Source organism: Tachypleus tridentatus, chromosome 8, assembly GCF_004210375.1.
Source record: "Tachypleus tridentatus isolate NWPU-2018 chromosome 8, ASM421037v1, whole genome shotgun sequence".
Taxonomy (NCBI): domain Eukaryota; kingdom Metazoa; phylum Arthropoda; class Merostomata; order Xiphosura; family Limulidae; genus Tachypleus; species Tachypleus tridentatus.
In genome coordinates this window covers 49,036,842-49,058,389 of record NC_134832.1, presented here as the reverse complement: position 1 = coordinate 49,058,389, position 21,548 = coordinate 49,036,842, and the positions used below count along the sequence as shown (strand labels likewise).

The window sequence follows — 21,548 nt, the reverse complement described above, 5'->3', positions numbered from 1 at the left end:
TTCCCGATGTTCGTTAGCGTCTTAATCCGTGAAAAGCCTTCATCACACTTATTAACCGTTCATTCAAAGTGAACTTCGAAGCTATTTTCTAAGGCATTCTGATTGGTTGGTTGAAACAAATAACGAAAATTCCTAATTTTTTTAAACCTTATCTAAAGTAACATGTTGAAAACTTATCATTTTTTTCCACCAATCATCTATTAATTGTTAACTTAACCGTTCAACGAATCAAAATAATTAAACTCTGTTCTTTAAGAGTTTTTTTTTTTTAGTTTCAGAATTTCGTATTAATTGTATTATTATCACAATTTTATCGTCCAAGATGAAAGTTATGTTTAATCGTGCCAAAGATGGGGTGATACATTTTGTAACCGTGCAGATATTACCTTACGTGGAAATGTATTTTTTTTTTTTTTTAGTATTATATGTAAGTTTTGTTTGTTTTGAATTTTGTGCAAAACTACTCGAGGGCTATCTGTCCCTGATTTAGCAATGTAAGACTAGAGGGAAGGCAGATAGTCATCATCACCATTCACCGCCGATTGTTAGGCTACTCTTACCAATGAACAGTGGGATTGAACATCACATTATAACGCCCCCACGGCTGAAAGGACAAGCATGTTTGGTGTGACGTGGATTCGAACCTACGACCCTCGAATTACAAGTCGAGTGCCTTAACCACCTGGCCATGGCGAGCCTTTCGGCTGTAGATGCGTTATAAATATGGCAGTCATATTCTACCGCTCGATAAGACAAGAGCATAACTAAAAATAAGCGGCGAGTACTGTTGCCTGTTTATCAGTTCAGAATTGAGGGCCACAAGTGCAGATAGTCCTCACGTTGCTTCGCACGAATATCAACAATAATAAATAGGATATTTCGGGCAACTAGTATAACGTTTTTTTTTTTTAATTTCACGCAAAGCTACACGAGGGCTATCTGCGCTAGCCGTCCCTAAGTTAGCAGCGTAAAACTAAATGGAAGGCAGATAGTCATCACCACCCACCACTAATTGATAGACTACTCTTTTACCAACGAACAGTGGGACTGACCGTTACTAAATAACTCACCCACGGCTGAAAGAGTACGCATGTTTGGTGTAACGGGACCTCGAACCCGCCGTAGCTACTTGGCTATGCCAGGTTCAAGTGTGTTGAATAAATAAGTTTGAAACATGTTTAAAAACTGATGGTTATCTTCAATTTAAAAAAAATATTACAAGAATATTACTTATAAGTATTTTTATATTTTTTTATTTAAAAGAACGGTTGTCACAAGTTCTTTCATATGTAGTTTCTTATACAACCTGTTTCAAATATCGCGCAAACATGTACAAGAGATATCGATGTGTAACTATCTCACCGAATACTGGGATTTGACAGTCACTCTTATGGCACAACCACGGCCACAAATTGTGGAGCATATTATTTTAAGACAAGAGACAGGAAACCCGAATTCGAGGTTTCACACTCTAGTCATTCTAACCACTCTACCATGCCCGGACTTATCACACATTACAAACTGAAAGCATGATACTCATATTGGTGTTAATACTGTTCATTGTATTTGTTTTGTTAAAAATCACAAGAATACTGAAATTTATTTACGATAAAATATCCCATGTCGCTTTTTTATTTTGTTCACTATAACAAATAATGTTTATTAGTGCTGCCACCTGTTGAGCAAAAGTTGAATGAACAATGTGTTTTATTACTTACTTCCTTCAACAAAGGAAAAAAAATACTTAAACATTCCAATTTACTCGCTTAGATTTCGATTTTATTTAACCTGTTAATATTTTACCATCAAGTTAACATTATCTTACTTGTAACAAATTTCAAAATTAATATGAACCACAGTTCAAAATAATTTATTTCTCATGAAATACAAAGATTAAAATATAACATAGGAATAAAAACACACAAAACTTAATGTTTCCATAAAAATATTCACTAAACATAAACAGGGAAAGAAACTCTTAAATCTTATACTGATTACGATATGTCGAAATCCTGTAAAATAAAATAAAAATTTCTACTATTCTAAGAATTCAACATCCCCCAAGACATGTATTACAAATCACAATGAATAAAATTTATATTAAAAATCACAATATGTAAAACTCTAATAATAAATTACAACTCTGGTTTCTCAATTATTCAGTTATATGAGATCCAGCATTTACTATAGCATTTGTCCTACTCACACTTTTTCTGATGTTCGTTGACTCGATTTAGGCCTAACATCTTGACAGGACTGAAGGAACTCTCACAAATCGTAGATCATAAGAAACATATATATAAACAAACCCATTTATAAAAATATACAAGTTATCCAATTTACTTAAAATTGTATGCTTTGGATACACGTACACATGACGTGCCATAAACAAAAATACAGCAGTGTAAAATATTGGTAAGTTCAATTCATTAGAAATGTATGTTTTAAACAAACAATAATATATTTAATTCCTGCTTCACACTGAGTAAAAAATACAACAATCTATAAAATTTCATTATGATGCTTTCTGTTTAAGTTGCTTGCATTTAAAATATGATGAAGTTTTCTATTTCCTATATTCTCAGGAATGCAAAGGCAGAAACGGCAAATTTACTTTCACCCAATTAGGAAAGGGTTAAAAACTATTCTGAACATTAACTGACTTTAATTAGAGTTAAGTGAAATTTAATACACTAATAGTTTTAAAACACAAAACTATGTTCTAACTTACACAGAACTTCTTACAATACATAACACTAGTATGTCAGAAGACTGTTCGAATTAGAACATAGAACACTGGTACGTCAGAAGACTGTTCTAATTAGGATTCAGAGGTCAATCATTTTCTTCTTCAAGATCTAAAAACAATAAAAGTATTGTATTATTGTTTTATGTATGTTGATGATGTTAGAACAGCATGGTAAATCATCGAGTATTATTCTCTGAAGATGTAAAATCACATAAAGTTAAGCTTAAAGGACACTAAAGGCCCAAGAAATTAAATTCAGAATTTTTACAAATATAATAATCTCAAGTAAAAGGTAGAGATGTAAGATTAAAGTTTACAAAACGTTTGTTGTTGTTTTTCAATTCCAAGAAAAATTGTACAAAAAGTGAAGAAAAATGAAGAAAAATCAGGTCAGATCCACAATTATATCATTTATTCACAACCATGGTCATGAGTAAATGATGTGTTTGTGAAACCTACAATTGTCTTCGTTTTTTCATTCAGTTCTGTACTTATAAAGTTTCACCAAGTACTAACAGTTTCAATTATGTAACTTCTTTCTATACAAAAATTCTGAGTTTTTGACGTACGTAAATTTAAATACACAACCAACGTTGTTATAAAGTTCTTTCACACTCATGACATACCTCTTCCCCCCATAAAAAACACACCCTATCCTGTAGAGAGAAAATATTATTAAAAAACAACATTTTTAAACCTTTTCTTGGTGTTGTCACAACACAAATCAACATTATTTCTTAGTACCTGTTAAAAGTTCACTTGCTGGGTTTGTATATTGTATTTTCATATCCCTGTGTATAAACCTATACAGGAAGTAACAAAATAGTTTGTTAATGTCACAATAAATTCAACATTTGAAATTTACTGGAACTTAACTAAACATTTACATGAACACTCACTCACATGGTCATTTTCCTTGAGCACATTAACCTGTCCCCAGAATTTAACAATTTACACACACGTGGTATCATCAGCTATGGTAACAATAACATTTTGTTTAGAATTCATTTCCAGTGAGTTTCAGTTTGCTATGGTAAACGTTCAATTTCAAAATCTAGAAGCATCAGAATCTTACTTATAAAGAAATATTTTTCATTCCATACAAAACCTTGGTTTCTCCAACATATCTTACATTCAACATCACATATCTCTTTAAGATGACTACAGTTGGACTTACACAAATATTGCTCCAGCAAACAGTTGTAATAAAGCTGCCAAGAGAAACGAGAATCCCTTGAAGAAGGATGCAGTGGCAGGGTACAGATTGTTGAATATCAAAGATCCCGTAAGGAAACAGATATTCTGAATTCCAGACATGAATGCAAAAATCTTTCCTGGAATAGCCAAATCATTGAAGTTACTGACTCTGTCACTTCCAGCATTTAATCATGAGCTCAAAACACATGAAACAAAAAGTCCAAATATTCAAAGAAATGTATCAGACCCCAAACTGCCCAATTTTACCTTCTAATCTTATTTTGTATACAAATCTCTCCACCCAACCCATCATGATGGGTCCAAGTCTCTCCACCCAACCCATCATCATGGGTCCAAATAGATTTCATTTTTCTGCAGTGTTTAGGAGAGTTTTGCAATTTTGTTGAATAATATAAATATGATACGCTTCATCTGTTTCAACAACTGGTACGTCTGCCACACCCCAACAAGCCTAAAGAGTTCTACAGTCGGGCAAAAGACTTCGGCATTAAACACAGAGGATATACTGCAGTTAAAATATTATATGTTTTTGACTTTCAGTGAGATAAATATGACTAAAATACTCAAAAACAATTTCTATTATTATAATATCAAAATATTTTATACACAGTATTGACTTCAGAGGACAAAACTTCTACACTGTTTCATCCAGTCAGTTTAATCCTATCTATAAATGGTTTAAACAAAATAGTTCGTCCACCAATAATGTTTTATTTTTAGCAAGTAGTGGAAGAAAGATAAAATCTAATTAATTAAACAACACAATAAACCTGTTAATCACAACTTCTTTTACTGGCCTTGTAGGAGTCAACAATGACAGTTCCAGCTTTCCAAATATACTATGGAAAGACAAAGCCTTTTTTACAATATCAGGCCAGATCAGTCACACATTGCAAATATTATTGTATAAGAGACATTAAGTTGTATAGTTATACAATCTAAACTAGCAAACAAAATAGTTTTTCATATTATAACTGTGATAAAACACCACAATAAAACAAAAACAATAATATCACAACTTACTTCTAAGCAACAAAAACATGTTCCTTTTTCCTAAGTATTTGTATAATTGTGTGAAATATTGTACTGGCTTTGTTGTAAAGCTATCAATTTGAGTATTAACAATTCCATAAGAGCCTTATGTTCATAAGGATAGAGAAAGTTATAGTTGTGGAGAAATGGCTTATGTTCGTAATTTAAACAAATGTTACATGGGATAGAGAAAGTTATAGTTGTGGAGAAATGCCTTGTGTTTGTAATTTAAACAAATGTTACATGGGATAGAGAAAGTTATAGTTGTGGAGAAATGGCTTATGTTTGTAATTTAAACAAATGTTACATGGGATAGAGAAAGTTATAGTTGTGGAGAAATGCCTTGTGTTCATAATTTAAACAAATGTTACATGGGATAGAGAAAGTTATAGTTGTGGAGAAATGCCTTGTGTTTGTAATTTAAACAAATGTTACATGGGATAGAGAAAGTTATAGTTGTGGAGAAATGCCTTATGTTCATAATTTAAACAAATGTTACATGGGATAGAGAAAGTTATAGTTGTGGAGAAATGCCTTGTGTTTGTAATTTAAACAAATGTTACATGGGATAGAGAAAGTTATAGTTGTGGAGAAATGCCTTATGTTTGTAATTTAAACAAATGTTAGATGGGATAGAGAAAGTTATAGTTGTGGAGAAATGCCTTGTGTTCATAATTTAAACAAATGTTAGATGGGATAGAGAAAGTTATAGTTGTGGAGAAATGCCTTGTGTTCATAATTTAAACAAATGTTACATGGGATAGAGAAAGTTATAGTTGTGGAGAAATGCCTTATGTTCGTAATTTAAACAAATGTTAGATGGGATAGAGAAAGTTATAGTTGTGGAGAAATGCCTTATGTTCGTAATTTAAACAAATGTTAGATGGGATAGAGAAAGTTATAGTTGTGGAGAAATGCCTTATGTTCGTAATTTAAACAAATGTTAGATGGGATAGAGAAAGTTATAGCTGTGAAGAAATGCCTTATGTTTGTAATTTGAACAAATGTTACATGGGATAAAGTTATAGTTGTGGAGAAATGCCTTGTGTTCGTAATTTAAACAAACGTTACATGGGATAGAGAAAGTTATAGTTGTGAAGAAATGCCTTATGTTTGTAATTTAAACGTTACATGGGATAAAGTTATAGTTGTGGAGAAATGCCTTGTGTTTGTAATTTAAACAAATGTTACATGGGATAGAGAAAGTTATAGTTGTGGAGAAATGCCTTATGTTCGTAATTTAAACAAATGTTAGATGGGATAGAGAAAGTTATAGTTGTGGAGAAATGCCTTGTGTTCATAATTTAAACAAATGTTAGATGGGATAGAGAAAGTTATAGTTGTGGAGAAATGCCTTATGTTTGTAATTTAAACAAACGTTACATGGGATAGAGAAAGTTATAGTTGTGAAGAAATGCCTTATGTTCGTAATTTAAACAAATGTTAGATGGGATAGAGAAAGTTATAGCTGTGAAGAAATGCCTTATGTTTGTAATTTGAACAAATGTTACATGGGATAAAGTTATAGTTGTGGAGAAATGCCTTGTGTTCGTAATTTAAACAAACGTTACATGGGATAGAGAAAGTTATAGTTGTGGAGAAATGGCTTATGTTCGTAATTTAAACAAATGTTACATGGGATAGAGAAAGTTATAGTTGTGGAGAAATGCCTTATGTTCGTAATTTAAACAAATGTTAGATGGGATAGAGAAAGTTATAGTTGTGGAGAAATGCCTTATGTTCGTAATTTAAACAAATGTTAGATGGGATAGAGAAAGTTATAGTTGTGGAGAAATGCCTTATGTTCGTAATTTAAACAAATGTTAGATGGGATAGAGAAAGTTATAGCTGTGAAGAAATGCCTTATGTTTGTAATTTGAACAAATGTTACATGGGATAAAGTTATAGTTGTGGAGAAATGCCTTGTGTTCGTAATTTAAACAAATGTTAGATGGGATAGAGAAAGTTATAGTTGTGAAGAAATGCCTTATGTTCGTAATTTAAACAAATGTTAGATGGGATAGAGAAAGTTATAGCTGTGAAGAAATGCCTTATGTTTGTAATTTGAACAAATGTTACATGGGATAAAGTTATAGTTGTGGAGAAATGCCTTGTGTTCGTAATTTAAACAAACGTTACATGGGATAGAGAAAGTTATAGTTGTGGAGAAATGGCTTATGTTCGTAATTTAAACAAATGTTACATGGGATAGAGAAAGTTATAGTTGTGGAGAAATGCCTTATGTTCGTAATTTAAACAAATGTTAGATGGGATAGAGAAAGTTATAGTTGTGGAGAAATGCCTTATGTTCGTAATTTAAACAAATGTTAGATGGGATAGAGAAAGTTATAGTTGTGGAGAAATGCCTTATGTTCGTAATTTAAACAAATGTTAGATGGGATAGAAAGTTATAGCTGTGAAGAAATGCCTTATGTTTGTAATTTGAACAAATGTTACATGGGATAAAGTTATAGTTGTGGAGAAATGCCTTGTGTTCGTAATTTAAACAAACGTTACATGGGATAGAGAAAGTTATAGTTGTGAAGAAATGCCTTATGTTTGTAATTTAAACGTTACATGGGATAGAGAAAGTTATAGTTGTGGAGAAATGCCTTGTGTTCGTAATTTAAACGTTACATGGGATAGAGAAAGTTATAGTTGTGGAGAAATGCCTTATGTTTGTAATTTAAACAAATGTTACATGGGATAGAGAAAGTTATAGTTGTGGAGAAATGCCTTGTGTTTGTAATTTAAACAAATGTTACATGGGATAGAGAAAGTTATAGTTGTGAAGAAATGCCTTATGTTTGTAATTTAAACAAATGTTACATGAGATAAAGTTATAGCTTTGAAGAAATGCCTTGTGTTTGTAATTTAAACAAATGTTACATGGGATAGAGAAAGTTATAGTTGTGGAGAAATGCCTTGTGTTTGTAATTTAAACAAATGTTACATGGGATAGAGAAAGTTATAGTTGTGAAGAAATGCCTTGTGTTTGTAATTTAAACAAATGTTACATGGGATAGAGAAAGTTATAGTTGTGAAGTAACATTATAATTTTTTAAGGTCTCAACTTCTGTTCCTCCTACTTATTAAGAATGTTTAAGCATATGAGAAATTCTGTGAAATTTTTGTTGGGATTACGAAGACGTGGTTTAGTTATATTTGTCTTATTGCTAATGTTGGTTTGTCTGCTGTGAAGAGAAACAATGGTAGTTGTATTTGAAAACTTATACATAGAAAAAGGTTATTATATGTGGTATAGTTTGAACTGAAAGCTACTGTTTGTATTAAAATTATACCTTGGCATTTATGTTATGGTTTCAGTTATCAGGAGCACCTGTGTTGTAAGTATATTGTTGTAAGGTAGGTGTTGTTCACAAGTGTAAACACATAAAGGCTGACTGATGTATGATAACTCTGAAAAGTGAATGTATTGTAAGAAAAACAGCTTACATTAGGTAGCTGAGCTGACTGAAATCATAAACTGAGATGAGAGTTGTTATATAATTTATATATGATCAAAGATAAAACATGCTTCCTTATCTTGAAACTAAACATCAACCTAATGACAAGTACAGCTAATTAAATAGTGTTCTTAATTTTTACTTATTAGAAAAATACATTTGTTTATTGGTTTGGTAACCTTGCAATTAGCAAACGTTTTGACCAAAATTTCAACAATATTACACAAGATTTAGCCAGCTTAGGTGATAAAGGTTAGTCCGAAATCCATATACAACATTAACAATAAAATCTTTACAATAATTGTAATAATACTGAACTAGAACTAAAAGAAAATGGATATATTAAACATTCTAAACAATGCTTCAATGCATACAACATTAAAGAAAGAACGAAGCACATTTTTCTTAAGGACTACAAACACCAGTGGATTGTTTCACGTACTATTGAAGACATAAGGTTCTTTGAAGAACTTGACATCTGTAAACACAAAACACGATCTTCCTGATCAGCAACATGTAACTAATGAAAGTCAGTGAAGTGACTCTTACACTATAACTTAGAAAAAATTTAACGATGCCCTTTAGCTACAGAGTCACATAGTTTGACAAAAAAATGAAGAAAAATAAAAACATTAAACTCATAACAAATTAATATAATTAAGTGGGAAGAATACAGATTATCTAATTAAAATATAATCAATCTAATTTAATGAAAAGGTAAAGGAATATACTAAATATACATTGAGGTGTGTCTAATACATTTAACCTGAATTTAACTAACCCCTGTAACATTACAATCCATGTGGAGAGAACGGCTCAAAGTAATAGTTAAATCTTAGGTAAATGACAATTATATGAGATTATATATGAAAACACTCACAATAATAGCAAGACTTAGAAAAGGAAGAGGTAATGGTAGCAAATATGACAGCTGGCATAAATAACTTAATTAATGATGCAATGTTACACTACAGAGGGAACAATTACAAAGTATGGATTAATTACACTAATACTTTAACTAACAGAAGATAAAACTAATGCTGATGACTGTACTACAGTGTTTAGTATAACAAAACATTTTCTAAGAAGTTAAAGTGTAAGTGCAACAGTTTTGAAATGGTCATAGCCATCAGTGCAGTTTTAACCCTATAAGGCACAGCAAAAATATTGCAAGTTTTCTGCAAAACTGACTGAACCTGGAATATTAAATGTAGGTTGAAGAAAGTCCTTGTTTATGAAAAATATTAAAACAATTTTAATATGATAGAAACATTTTAATGGTGAACAATTTAATCTTTCTGAGTAGTAAATATTGTAATGTAACTTACTGGGTTGGTGAGTAGTAAATATTGTAATGTAACTTAAGGGTTGGTGAGTAGTAAATATTGTAATGTAACTTACTGGGTTGGTGAATAGTATATATTGTAATGTAACTTACTGGGTTGGTGAGTAGTAAATATTGTAATGTAACTTAGGGGTTGGTGAGTAGTAAATATTGTAATGTAACTTACTGGGTTGGTGAGTAGTAAATATTGTAATGTAACTTAAGGATTGGTGAGTAGTAAATATTGTAATGTAACTTACTGGGTTGGTGAGTAGTAAATATTGTAATGTAACTTAAGGGTTGGTGAGTAGTAAATATTGTAATGTAACTTACTGGGTTGGTGAATAGTATATATTGTAATGTAACTTACTGGGTTGGTGAGTAGTAAATATTGTAATGTAACTTACTGGGTTGGTGAGTAGTAAATATTATAATGTAACTTACTGGGTTAGTGAGTAGTAAATATTGTAATGTAACTTACTGGGTTAGTGAGTAGTAAATATTTTAATGTAACTTACTGGGTTAGTGAGTAGTAAGTATTGTAATGTAACTTACTGGGTTGGTGAGTAGTAAATATTGTAATGTAACTTACTGGGTTGGTGAGTAGTAAATATTGTAAAGTAACTTAAGGGTTGGTGAGTAGTAAGTATTGTAATGTAACTTACTGGGTTGGTGAGTAGTAAATATTGTAATGTAACTTACTGGGTTGGTGAGTAGTAAATATTGTAATGTAACTTAAGGGTTGGTGAGTAGTAAATATTGTAATGTAACTTACTGGGTTGGTGAATAGTATATATTGTAATGTAACTTACTGGGTTGGTGAGTAGTAAATATTGTAATGTAACTTACTGGGTTGGTGAGTAGTAAATATTATAATGTAACTTACTGGGTTGGTGAGTAGTAAATATTATAATGTAACTTACTGGGTTAGTGAGTAGTAAATATTGTAATGTAACTTACAGGGTTAGTGAGTAGTAAATATTTTAATGTAACTTACTGGGTTAGTGAGTAGTAAGTATTGTAATGTAACTTACTGGGTTAGTGAGTAGTAAGTATTGTAATGTAACTTACTGGGTTGGTGAGTAGTAAATATTGTAATGTAACTTACTGGGTTGGTGAGTAGTAAATATTGTAATGTAACTTAAGGGTTGGTGAGTAGTAAGTATTGTAATGTAACTTACTGGGTTGGTGAGTAGTAAATATTGTAATGTAACTTACTGGGTTGGTGAGTAGTAAATATTATAATGTAACTTACTGGGTTAGTGAGTAGTAAATATTGTAATGTAACTTACTTGGTTGGTGAATAGTATATATTGTAATGTAACTTACTGGGTTGGTGAGTAGTAAATATTGTAATGTAACTTACTGGGTTGGTGAATAGTATATATTGTGATGTAACTTAAGGGTTGGTGAGTAGTAAATATTGTAATGTAACTTACTGGGTTGGTGAATAGTATATATTGTAATGTAACTTACTGGGTTGGTGAGTAGTAAATATTGTAATGTAACTTACTGGGTTAGTGAGTAGTAAATATTGTAATGTAACTTACTGGGTTGGTGAATAGTATATATTGTAATGTAACTTACTGGGTTGGTGAGTAGTAAATATTGTAATGTAACTTAAGGGTTGGTGAGTAGTAAATATTGTAATGTACCTTAAGGGTTGGTGAGTAGTAAATATTGTAATGTAACTTACTGGGTTGGTGAATAGTATATATTGTAATGTAACTTACTGGGTTGGTGAGTAGTAAATATTGTAATGTAACTTACTGGGTTGGTGAGTAGTAAATATTGTAATGTAACTTAAGGGTTGGTGAGTAGTAAATATTGTAATGTAACTTAAGGGTTGGTGAGTAGTAAATATTGTAATGTAACTTACTGGGTTGGTGAATAGTATGTATTGTGATGTAACTTACTGGGTTGGTGAGTAGTAAATATTGTAATGTAACTTACTGGGTTGGTGAGTAGTAAATATTATAATGTAACTTACTGGGTTAGTGAGTAGTAAATATTGTAATGTAACTTACTGGGTTAGTGAGTAGTAAATATTGTAATGTAACTTACTGGGTTAGTGAGTAGTAAGTATTGTAATGTAACTTACTGGGTTGGTGAGTAGTAAATATTGTAATGTAACTTACTGGGTTAGTGAGTAGTAAATATTGTAATGTAACTTACTGGGTTGGTGAGTAGTAAATATTGTAATGTAACTTACTGGGTTGGTGAGTAGTAAATATTGTAATGTAACTTACTGGGTTGGTGAGTAGTAAATATTGTAATGTAACTTACTGGGTTGGTGAGTAGTAAGTATTGTAATGTAACTTACTGGGTTGGTGAGTAGTAAATATTGTAATGTAACTTACTGGGTTGGTGAGTAGTAAGAGTTGTAATGTAACTTACTGGGTTGGTGAGTAGTAAATATTATAATGTAACTTACTGGGTTAGTGAGTAGTAAATATTGTAATGTAACTTACTGGGTTAGTGAGTAGTAAATATTGTAATGTAACTTACTGGGTTGGTGAGTAGTAAGTATTGTAATGTAACTTACTGGGTTGGTGAGTAGTAAATATTGTAATGTAACTTACTGGGTTGGTGAGTAGTAAATATTGTAATGTAACTTACTGGGTTGGTGAGTAGTAAATATTGTAATGTAACTTACTGGGTTAGTGAGTAGTAAATATTGTAATGTAACTTACTGGGTTAGTGAGTAGTAAATATTATAATGTAACTTACTGGGTTGGTGAGTAGTAAATATTGTAATGTAACTTACTGGGTTGGTGAGTAGTAAATATTGTAATGTAACTTACTGGGTTGGTGAGTAGTAAATATTGTAATGTAACTTACTGGGTTGATGAGTAGTAAATATTATAATGTAACTTATTGGGAGTCTTTGCATTTGGAAATGGAAAGTTTATAGTTTCAATATTAAAAATGTCTGTTTTATAGAAAATGTGAACTCAAGTGTTTAATTAATGAAGCTATTATCCAAATCTGAGTAATTTCCTTTGTTGTTATTGAAACAGGTTTTTCCAGAATATGTTTCTTCTGGTGGATAAATCTGTTTTTATATAATTATGTAAAAAATAATGATACCAGTTAATGTTTGAAGGTTTGTCTTAAGAGTAAAATGATAACTGATTTGTTGTTTGTTTTTGAATCTTGCACAAAGCTACATGATGGCAAGCTGTGCTAACTGTCCCTAATTTAGCAGTGAAACAGTGAAAGACCTGAAGGAAGGCAGCTAGCCATCACCACCCCACAGCCAAATCGTTGGCCACTCATACCAATCAACAGTGTGATTGACCACCATATTATAATGCCCCCATTTTATAACATTAAAACCACAAAACACTATTAATAATATTTGTGGCTATTAACAGATTTTGTTTGCATGATATGTTTTCATACACAAACGTTTAGGGTTAATAACAGAATGAATCATAAGTTATTTTACATGAACACAGGGTTTCCTTTTGCTTTTAACGTTTCTTAACCAACTGGAGTACCTTACGTTAAAATAACTGAAACTGTGTCATTCAAGTCCAGAGTCAAATTTTGGTGAAGCAGTATATTGTGGAAACTACAATAAATTGTTTCTGAAAATTCTGATTAATAAATTAGCCTTAACAATCACATACAAAACTTTTCATGATTTTCAACCATGACCCAAAACTTTGAGTTTTTTCTTCTTCAGGAAAATGAAGTGGGGAGAGATTGCGTGCGAGCAACATCAAACTTTTCAAAAGCACTCGAGTTTTGGATCTTGTTTGAAAACTATTGTTTCTAAAATGATAAAGACAGCTTACCTTTTTCATCAGGTTCCACCAGTTTGGAAAGAGCAGATTTTATAGCAGGAATTGGAATTTCAGAAAACACAAAGATTAATGCACCTAAAATAATAAAAATACTGAACATAAAGACTGCAGTATAGGAAATAAAGATACACCTCCTAGTTTTGTTGTTAACTATAAATGTGATTCTTTCATTTAAAAACATTATTAGTAGAATGGAAGAGTCAATACAAGTATCAATAATAATAATCCACTTCATTTGTTTGTACATCTGTTTTCAAAAAATAAATATATATATATTTTTCTAAAAAATATTTCTGGAAAAAAAACACTGTAACACCTGCATTTTTCAAAGAATTTGGATAATTGTATCTAGTAAAGCTGATATCAGTTCAACAAATGTTTATTTAAAAACAAAGTTCAAACTAATATTTTCACTATCGTATTTTATACTATACCAAGAGTATGAAACCTCTGTGAGTTTACAAACTACCTTTGTATGTATTTAAACATCTTAAAAATGTACTTAAGGCTTACAACCACTGCCCTCTTATAAGAACATTGTTTTTAAACTCTATAAGTCTTGCAAAATTAAACAACTGACTAAAAATATTACATATATTACATTATAATACATTAAGGGTAACAAAAGCATGGTAATTGGAATGAGACCCAAAACCCTCAAGACATGAGCATCCCTACCCTATCACCAAAACTGAACAAATGTAAAGCAGAAGAAAACAAAAACATTTATATATGTTAAAGGAGGGTTTTAACAGCTGCTACAAGCAGAAAACAGATAGTGTATTAAGTATTTTAATGACATTAACAACAAACAAACTTGACGCCAATATTTCAAATACATTGACAGTTGGAATAATATAAGATAGATTTAACGGTAATTCCAGTTAAGTGACTAGTTTTTGTGACACTAATTAATGTAACTGCTCTGAAGCATAACACCGTTTTCCTCTGTAAAGTTTAAATCTTCCAATAAAGACAAATATTATTAAAATTTTTAGCTATTAGTAAATTACTCTATAAAATTCAAAACTTTTGCACTACATACTGATATAAACCAGAAAAGATGTTGTACTAAACCCAAGCACGGCCAAACCTAATCCTCGAGACAACGTTCCTATCAGACCAATAAGGGTGTCCGGAGCACGAAACCAGCGAGACAATACAGGCATACCAATCAGTAAGCCTGACCCACAGATAGCAAACTTTAGTGCACTGATGAAACTGTACTTTGACTGACTCCAATTGAGAGGATCATCGGTGAGAAAAATGAAAAGTAGATCAACCTGAACTACAATTAAAAAAACAACAATAAATAATTAGGTTAAGTCCCACAATAACTGTTTGTATTACAATGTTTAAATCATCACGGGTAGAAGACACCTGACGCCCGAATTAGGTGCATTATGTACAACACTAACAGTTTACCCGGAGTTACTTTACATGTTACAAACTGAATACCTGTAATATGATGAGAAAAAATGACAAATTTTCTACTTAAAATTATCTCTAAATAAGCATTTTTCATGATGACAAGAAAACCCACTTGTAGAGAAAAATATACATGTAAAAACGGCTGGTATGGGTACAATGTTGTTGGCTCTTTTACATATCACTTTCTCTACCCATACCAGTTGTTTTTACATAAATAAACGTTTTATACATGTTTTATATAAATTAATTATATTATAGTAACAAGTTGTGTATAGAGAATGATTATCTTATTTCTAATACTTCAGGAAAACAACATTCTTAGGTACATTACTTCATCTTCCTCATGTATCACTTGATTAGCGTTTCGACTTCTATATATTTTTATGTTCAAGTATTCTTCTCGATAAATCCTTATAGGTTAAAATGTGGAAAAACTGATTCTCAAAGACATATTACTATTGGTCAGCTATATGACCCTGCAAATTATTAATTGTGAAAGTAAAAGCCAAGAATTCTCTCGTGAATTTTGGAGTCATCTCTTTGGACTGTTTTCCTGGTTTTGTCTTTGTCAGCCTTTTGAGTGAAGAAATATGTTATAATTTGGGAATTTTTAACATTGAAATGCTCTGTAGGTAAAACATCTCAGTTATTAAAGTTATAGATAATGGTCTGATTAAACAACATTTGGTGATGTTGCGTCAATGTGTCATCACGACAACCAAGCAAACGTAATGGGCAATTTCAGCCAATGATTGTGATTTTTGTGCACCAGCAATACCACATATACCCAAATCAGTTTTATTACTTAGCATAATTTCTACCAACTTAGGTAATTATAGGCCCAAAGTACCACCCTGACCATCTTATATATAAATATGTGTTGGAGAATTTGAAAGGCATAAACTTGCTTGTCACAGCTCAAAACACTATCATTTCAGGCAAACTGCATGTTGATCAGTACCACAATGGCCAAGATATCACAATGACATACAGACATTTTTTTTCTGTCTTTATCTAGTATATTAAACTTATGACAAAGTTTTCTTACTTCAAGATAAATCACACTAACAGTCAAACACTCCATGTTTTCTTAAGCCATGTAAATTTTAAACATAATAAGAGCACATGACCATTCTATGGTTTCAATGTGGGTAATTATGTCTTGTAACAAAGATAATTACAAATTTAAGAAATGTGCAAGAGCACTTCTGAAAACAAGATGCAAGTAAAATAAATAGAAACACATTAAAGTGCTAAGGTGAATAATTATATTTAGTTGTGAGAAAACACAACTTACACATAGTAATAAAATTTATATCTTAACAAATTACTTCAGAATTGTTTTTAGTACCTCAAATTTCTTTTACTTTTTTTAATGGAAAGTAAAGACTGCCTTAGAAAGTTGTATCAGATTCAGTTTTGATAATAACCCACAAATCAAAAGTCATCTTACCTACTAATCCATAATACAGTAGAGCTGAGGCAAGAAGGAAAAGAAAAACATGCAGGCGTCTGTTTCCGAGTCTGTACATGAAAACTGTTTGTAGTACGTCAGTAAAGTGGTGAAAGGTGAAATACTTTTGATGAAATGATTGTCTTTCTTCAACAGGTCTTTCAGAATCTCTACTAATCTGTGGCTTAAGGTCATCAATAAAAAATAAGATATGTAAAATAACTACAACATGCAGACATATTTCCAGAATAAAAGCATAGGCAAAACCCACAACTTTCAACAATGCTCCTCCGACATAAAACCCGGCCGTTCCTCCTGTAAACAACATAGCTTCCAGAAAAGCCATACGTTTTGTACGCATTTCTGTAGTGGTGATGCTTGATAAGTAGCTAAATGTTATGGTAATCATGGTAACAGTCCCGCCACATAAGCCTGAGATAGTTCCACTGATCAACAACAAAGGAAGAGGAAATTTTAAAATGAAGCAGCTAATCACCACCAAGTTTATACATGCAAGAGTGGAACCAATCGGTGGAATTAACAGAGAAAACTTCTTGCTGAATTTATCAGACCACGAACCAATGTACAACGTTGAAATGATTGCCATCGTATAGAGAACAAGATTGTAGTACTGTATCCAGATGTTTGTTTGTTCCTGTACAACATGAAGAGTTTTGTTTTTTAACTTTTCACATGAATTAATATTATGTAAATCTGTTTCTTGGAAGCAAATTCTGGTTCTTATTAGATCCTGAAATACACTCATCTCCAGAAATATAGCCATCGTGTACATAAACAGCACAGGCTCAACAGTAATGGACTTAAAACATGTCTTCACTCCTTCCATGATTCTTCTAGTGCCAAATACGTTGACTGTCTGAGAAATCCAACTGCGTAAAAATGTCTTATTTCGTTACACTTCTGTAAAATTAAAAACTAATAAGGTTATAAATGCTGTAGTAAATACAATGAAATATTTAACAAAACAAAAACACAGACATACAGAATGTCTAAAGTGTTGATTGCCATTTTAACACAGAGAAAATGAACACTTCTTGTTTCTTTTCACATTCTGAGATAGTGACACTGACTACAGGTGAACATGTAAAGGCAATACAAACTAAATATTTCCAATGATCTATCAATTTTAAGGTTTCAGTATATTCTGTAAAAGTGTATGAACATTCAGCTTATGAGAGTGGCTTTTTGAATGCCCTGTAAAACTATACTTAGAAAGAAGGTTTATCAGTCAGTTAAAACCATTTACATTTAATATTTAAACACAATTATTCTAGATAAATAAATAAACTAATGTATGCACACTAATAATAGTTTTTTTTCATTTGAAAATTGAAAACAATACATAAACGATAGGAAAAAAAAACATGGTCCTAACCCTAACTTTAGGAAAAAATTCAAACTTTATTCTAAAGCTTTTGTTCTTCTTTTTTATAACTGACAAATTCAGTCAAGTATCTCAAGATCAACTGTTTTTCACCCATCACAAATTGTTTTTGCTTTAAAAAATTAGAAAACAAAATATGTATATATTCAAAGATAAAGACAATAATAAAATATCCTAGAATGTTACATGATTAATATAGCAAATCTTGATATCCACTACTGCTGATTATATATCCTATATACACACGAAAGTGAACCAGGCATTTCCTTCCAGACACTTCACCCCATTTTTATGTTTTACTTTAAAATTTTAGGTTTTCTATATATATCTGTTGTGTGAAAATCATACCTTCATAAATTATGCAACATGATTTACATGGGAAAAATATACAGTATTGAAACTGTTAATAATGTTAAACACATTTTAGTGTGAAGTCCAAAATCTTTTATATGGAGCAGAGAGTTAGAAATAAAAATATTTATTGACTTTAGTATTGTGAACAAAAAAATAATAAGTAAAGAATTATTTGTGTGCATTATACTACACACTAGACTTAAAACATTTAGAACATGATGTGTTCATGTCCCTTAAATATGAAGAAAATGTCCTATACATAAGAATATTAGTGAGAAACAGGTTACCTAGGGATGAGCTATCCAGAAAAAGTACCCAAACACAGTAAAATATTAAAACAACTACTATAGTTGTATCTTTTTATACAATTTAAAACAATTTATTTCTCAATGTTTTCTTATAGATAAGAAATGACTTAATAAATATTATGTGTTCATTATGTTAAGTGATGGTTTATTAACTGTTGCAACATAAAAATGTCTATGCTTTTTAAATGGGGCTCAGAAACACAAATGAAATATATAGTTTTTCTTTTGTTGTAAAACAGTCCATCTTAAAAACTCAATCACTTAGATAAAAGGATAATGTTGAATAAGAAATTGTGGTTCATTTATTTAAATAACATAAATAAAATAACAATGAACCTGTTGGTCCATGTAAGCTGTCCCAGACACTGAACTAAAAAGAAAAAAAAAAAACAGCTCAAAGACAATTCAAATCGTAAGTATATTTATCAAACATTTCTTTAAACTTACTGCTTCTAACACATCTGAAAAAAGCCCATTCCACAAAGTCAAACACCTTGTTAGAAAAACTTAAACTGTCTTAGTTATAGCAGTATAGATGTCTCCCACTATACCAAAGTACACATATGTGTTTGCTAATCATATGTATTGGTACTCAAAACAGATAAACATGTAATAGTGTAACGGACTAAACATTTTCAACAATCTATCAGTTTCGAGGTTTCAGTACATTCTATAAAAGTGTATGGGCGATCAGCGTATGACATTAACTTTTGAGGCACCCTAAAAAAAATTATACTTAAAATGGGAGGTTTATCACTAAGTTAAAACAGTTTAAATTTAAAATATAATTTTACACGAACAAACAAAATAATATATACAAGTTAAAAAAGGTGTTTTCTTTCTTTCTCATTTAAAAAATCATTTAAAATGTTTTTAATCCTTTTTGAAAATATCACGTTTATTCTTCGAGTCTTAGATTTAAAAAAGCAAAATGAAACCATAATCAAACTGCAAAAAACAAGTCATAACTTAAACCATAATCACATATATTATATATATAAGTTAAATTACTTACAAACTTAGGCAATGAATTAGAAAACTTGAAACTTACAGCTAAATCATATTAAATAAATACTCACATACAGAGACAAAAACCAAAACACTCGGTGTTCCCAGTCTGGATGTGCAACCTAAAAACTTATTGACAAAAATACTTACCAAAATATAACTCAGTATAATTTTCACTTCCAATGTGGCTCGAATTTGTTTGATGATTTATGTACCCAACCACACGACGTAAAACAAGATATTATAAAATTTTCTCCAGCAACGATTTGATTAAACTTCTCAGTGTATTAAACTTAAAAAAAACACCGATGTCATCTCGGCATTTTCAACACAAGCGTCTAAACACCTTATGTCCCAAACTGCTTGTCGTCTCAAGACGACAATAGTTTCCAAACAACTCACACAATGCTAAGTAATCCACTGACTTTAACTGATTGGATTGAGGGTCGTCACTTTCAAGTGGCCATTTTGGTGGTTCTTGTAATTTCTGTTACTAAGAGAAAAAGAATAAAACCTAGTGTTGAGTTTTCACGTTGCAATCTGTATCTAATGTGAAAGTAACAATGTTTGTTGTTGCTATTATGCCCACCACCGGTATTGAAACCCGATTTCTAGCAGTACAAGTCCACCGTGCTAATACAGAGGTTTGCAGTACGAATCTGTAACAGTAGACCAAGAGCTAATCTTGTGTCGTTTCACAAGTTTTGTTTTCTTAATCCTCCGCAAATATATTAATACGTATTGATTTTATAATCGTTTAAAATAATTTATTTCATATGAAATACACACATTAAACTATGACATAAACATAAAAATATATAAATTAGGGCTTCCCTAAAATATTCACTAAATATTAAAACGGAAAGAAACGTTTAAATCTGATACGACATTGTCGAAAGTCTATAAAATAAAATATTTCTACTGCTCTGATAATTCAATTCTAATGGTCCTACATCCCCAAGAACATGTATTACAAATCACAAGTAATAAAATCTATATAAAAGATGACAGTATGAAAAACTATGACAATAAATTATAACTGGTTTCTCAATTATTCAGTTGTATGGGATCAAGCATTTGCTATAGAATTTGTCCTACTCAAACTTTAAAATGTTTGTTAAATTCAATTTAAGCCTAACATTTCCAAAAGACTGTATGAACTCTTACAATCTGGAGATCATTAGAAACATATATATATAAATAAACCTATTTATAAAAATATAAAATATACCTAACTTCAAAAATGCATTATTTGGATAAAGTGCACATCACATGCTATAAACAAAAATAGTGTGAAATATTATTACGCTTCATTCCTTTAAAACTGTATTTGTTAAACAACATGTATTAATGTATTTAACACATTATATTTCTATGTTCTCCTGCCTCACACCAAGTATAAAATACGACAATCTATAAAATTTAATTTCTTAGCAATTTTTTGGCTTAGCAGCTCTTGTGTGTTTTTTATAGCAGAGCTACATTGGGCTATCTGCTGAGACCACAAAGGGGAATCGATCCCTGATTTTAGGATTGTAAATCTGTAGACTTACCGCTGTACCAGCAGTGTAAGACTAGAGGAAAAGCAACTAGTCGTCACCACCCACCTCCAACTTTTGGGCTACTCTTTTACCAACGAATAGTGGGGATTGGCTGCCATTATAACGCCCCCACGGCTGAAAGGGCGAGCATGTTTGGTGCGACGGGTATTCGAAGCCGCGACTCTCAGATTACGAGTTGAACGTCTTAAGCACCTGGCCATGCCGGGAAAAGGGGTATTTAAAGAGAGACAACACTTTAAATAAAATTAACATCTTTAAATTCAGCTTTTATTAAGCCAAAAATAAATAATGCATAAGGTTTTGGACAAAATATTTATAATTACCCAATTTGTTTTTAAAAAAAATATTACCGCGTGTTTTAAAGTCCTCCGGTAGAAATTTACCATGGAGTTTTATTTACAGGAATATTCATGTCAATATTTCTG

General features: G+C 31.1%; 1 protein-coding gene across 1 annotated transcript; it reads right to left on the bottom strand.

Moving 5' to 3' along the window:
• Positions 1 to 1,855: 1,855 nt before the first annotated feature.
• On the bottom strand, positions 1,856 to 19,764 carry LOC143222360 (lysosomal proton-coupled steroid conjugate and bile acid symporter SLC46A3-like). The gene is made up of 8 exons (XM_076448801.1): positions 19,633 to 19,764; positions 18,890 to 18,923; positions 16,487 to 17,376; positions 14,648 to 14,890; positions 13,594 to 13,677; positions 3,927 to 4,083; positions 3,494 to 3,552; positions 1,856 to 2,858 (listed from the first exon to the last, which is right to left on the bottom strand). The coding sequence occupies exons 3-8, from the start codon at positions 17,331 to 17,333 to the stop codon at positions 2,836 to 2,838; spliced, it is 1,413 nt and encodes a 470-aa protein (XP_076304916.1). The 5' UTR covers positions 17,334 to 17,376; positions 18,890 to 18,923; positions 19,633 to 19,764; the 3' UTR covers positions 1,856 to 2,835.
• Between the last annotated feature and the right edge of the window lie 1,784 nt (positions 19,765 to 21,548).

What these genes read in the sequence shown, in the direction of transcription:
- LOC143222360 (XM_076448801.1), bottom strand. Translation starts at nt 17,333, where the DNA reads ATGGAAGGAGTGAAGACATGTTTTAAGTCCATTACTGTTGAGCCTGTG. An exon ending in TTTGCTGGAGCAATATTTGT is followed by an intron (nt 3,553 to 3,926) that starts GTAAGTCCAACT and finishes CTTCCTGTATAG; the next exon opens with GTTTATACACAGGGATATGA. An exon ending in AGCAAGTGAACTTTTAACAG is followed by an intron (nt 2,859 to 3,493) that starts GTACTAAGAAAT and finishes TATTGTTTTTAG; the next exon opens with ATCTTGAAGAAGAAAATGAT.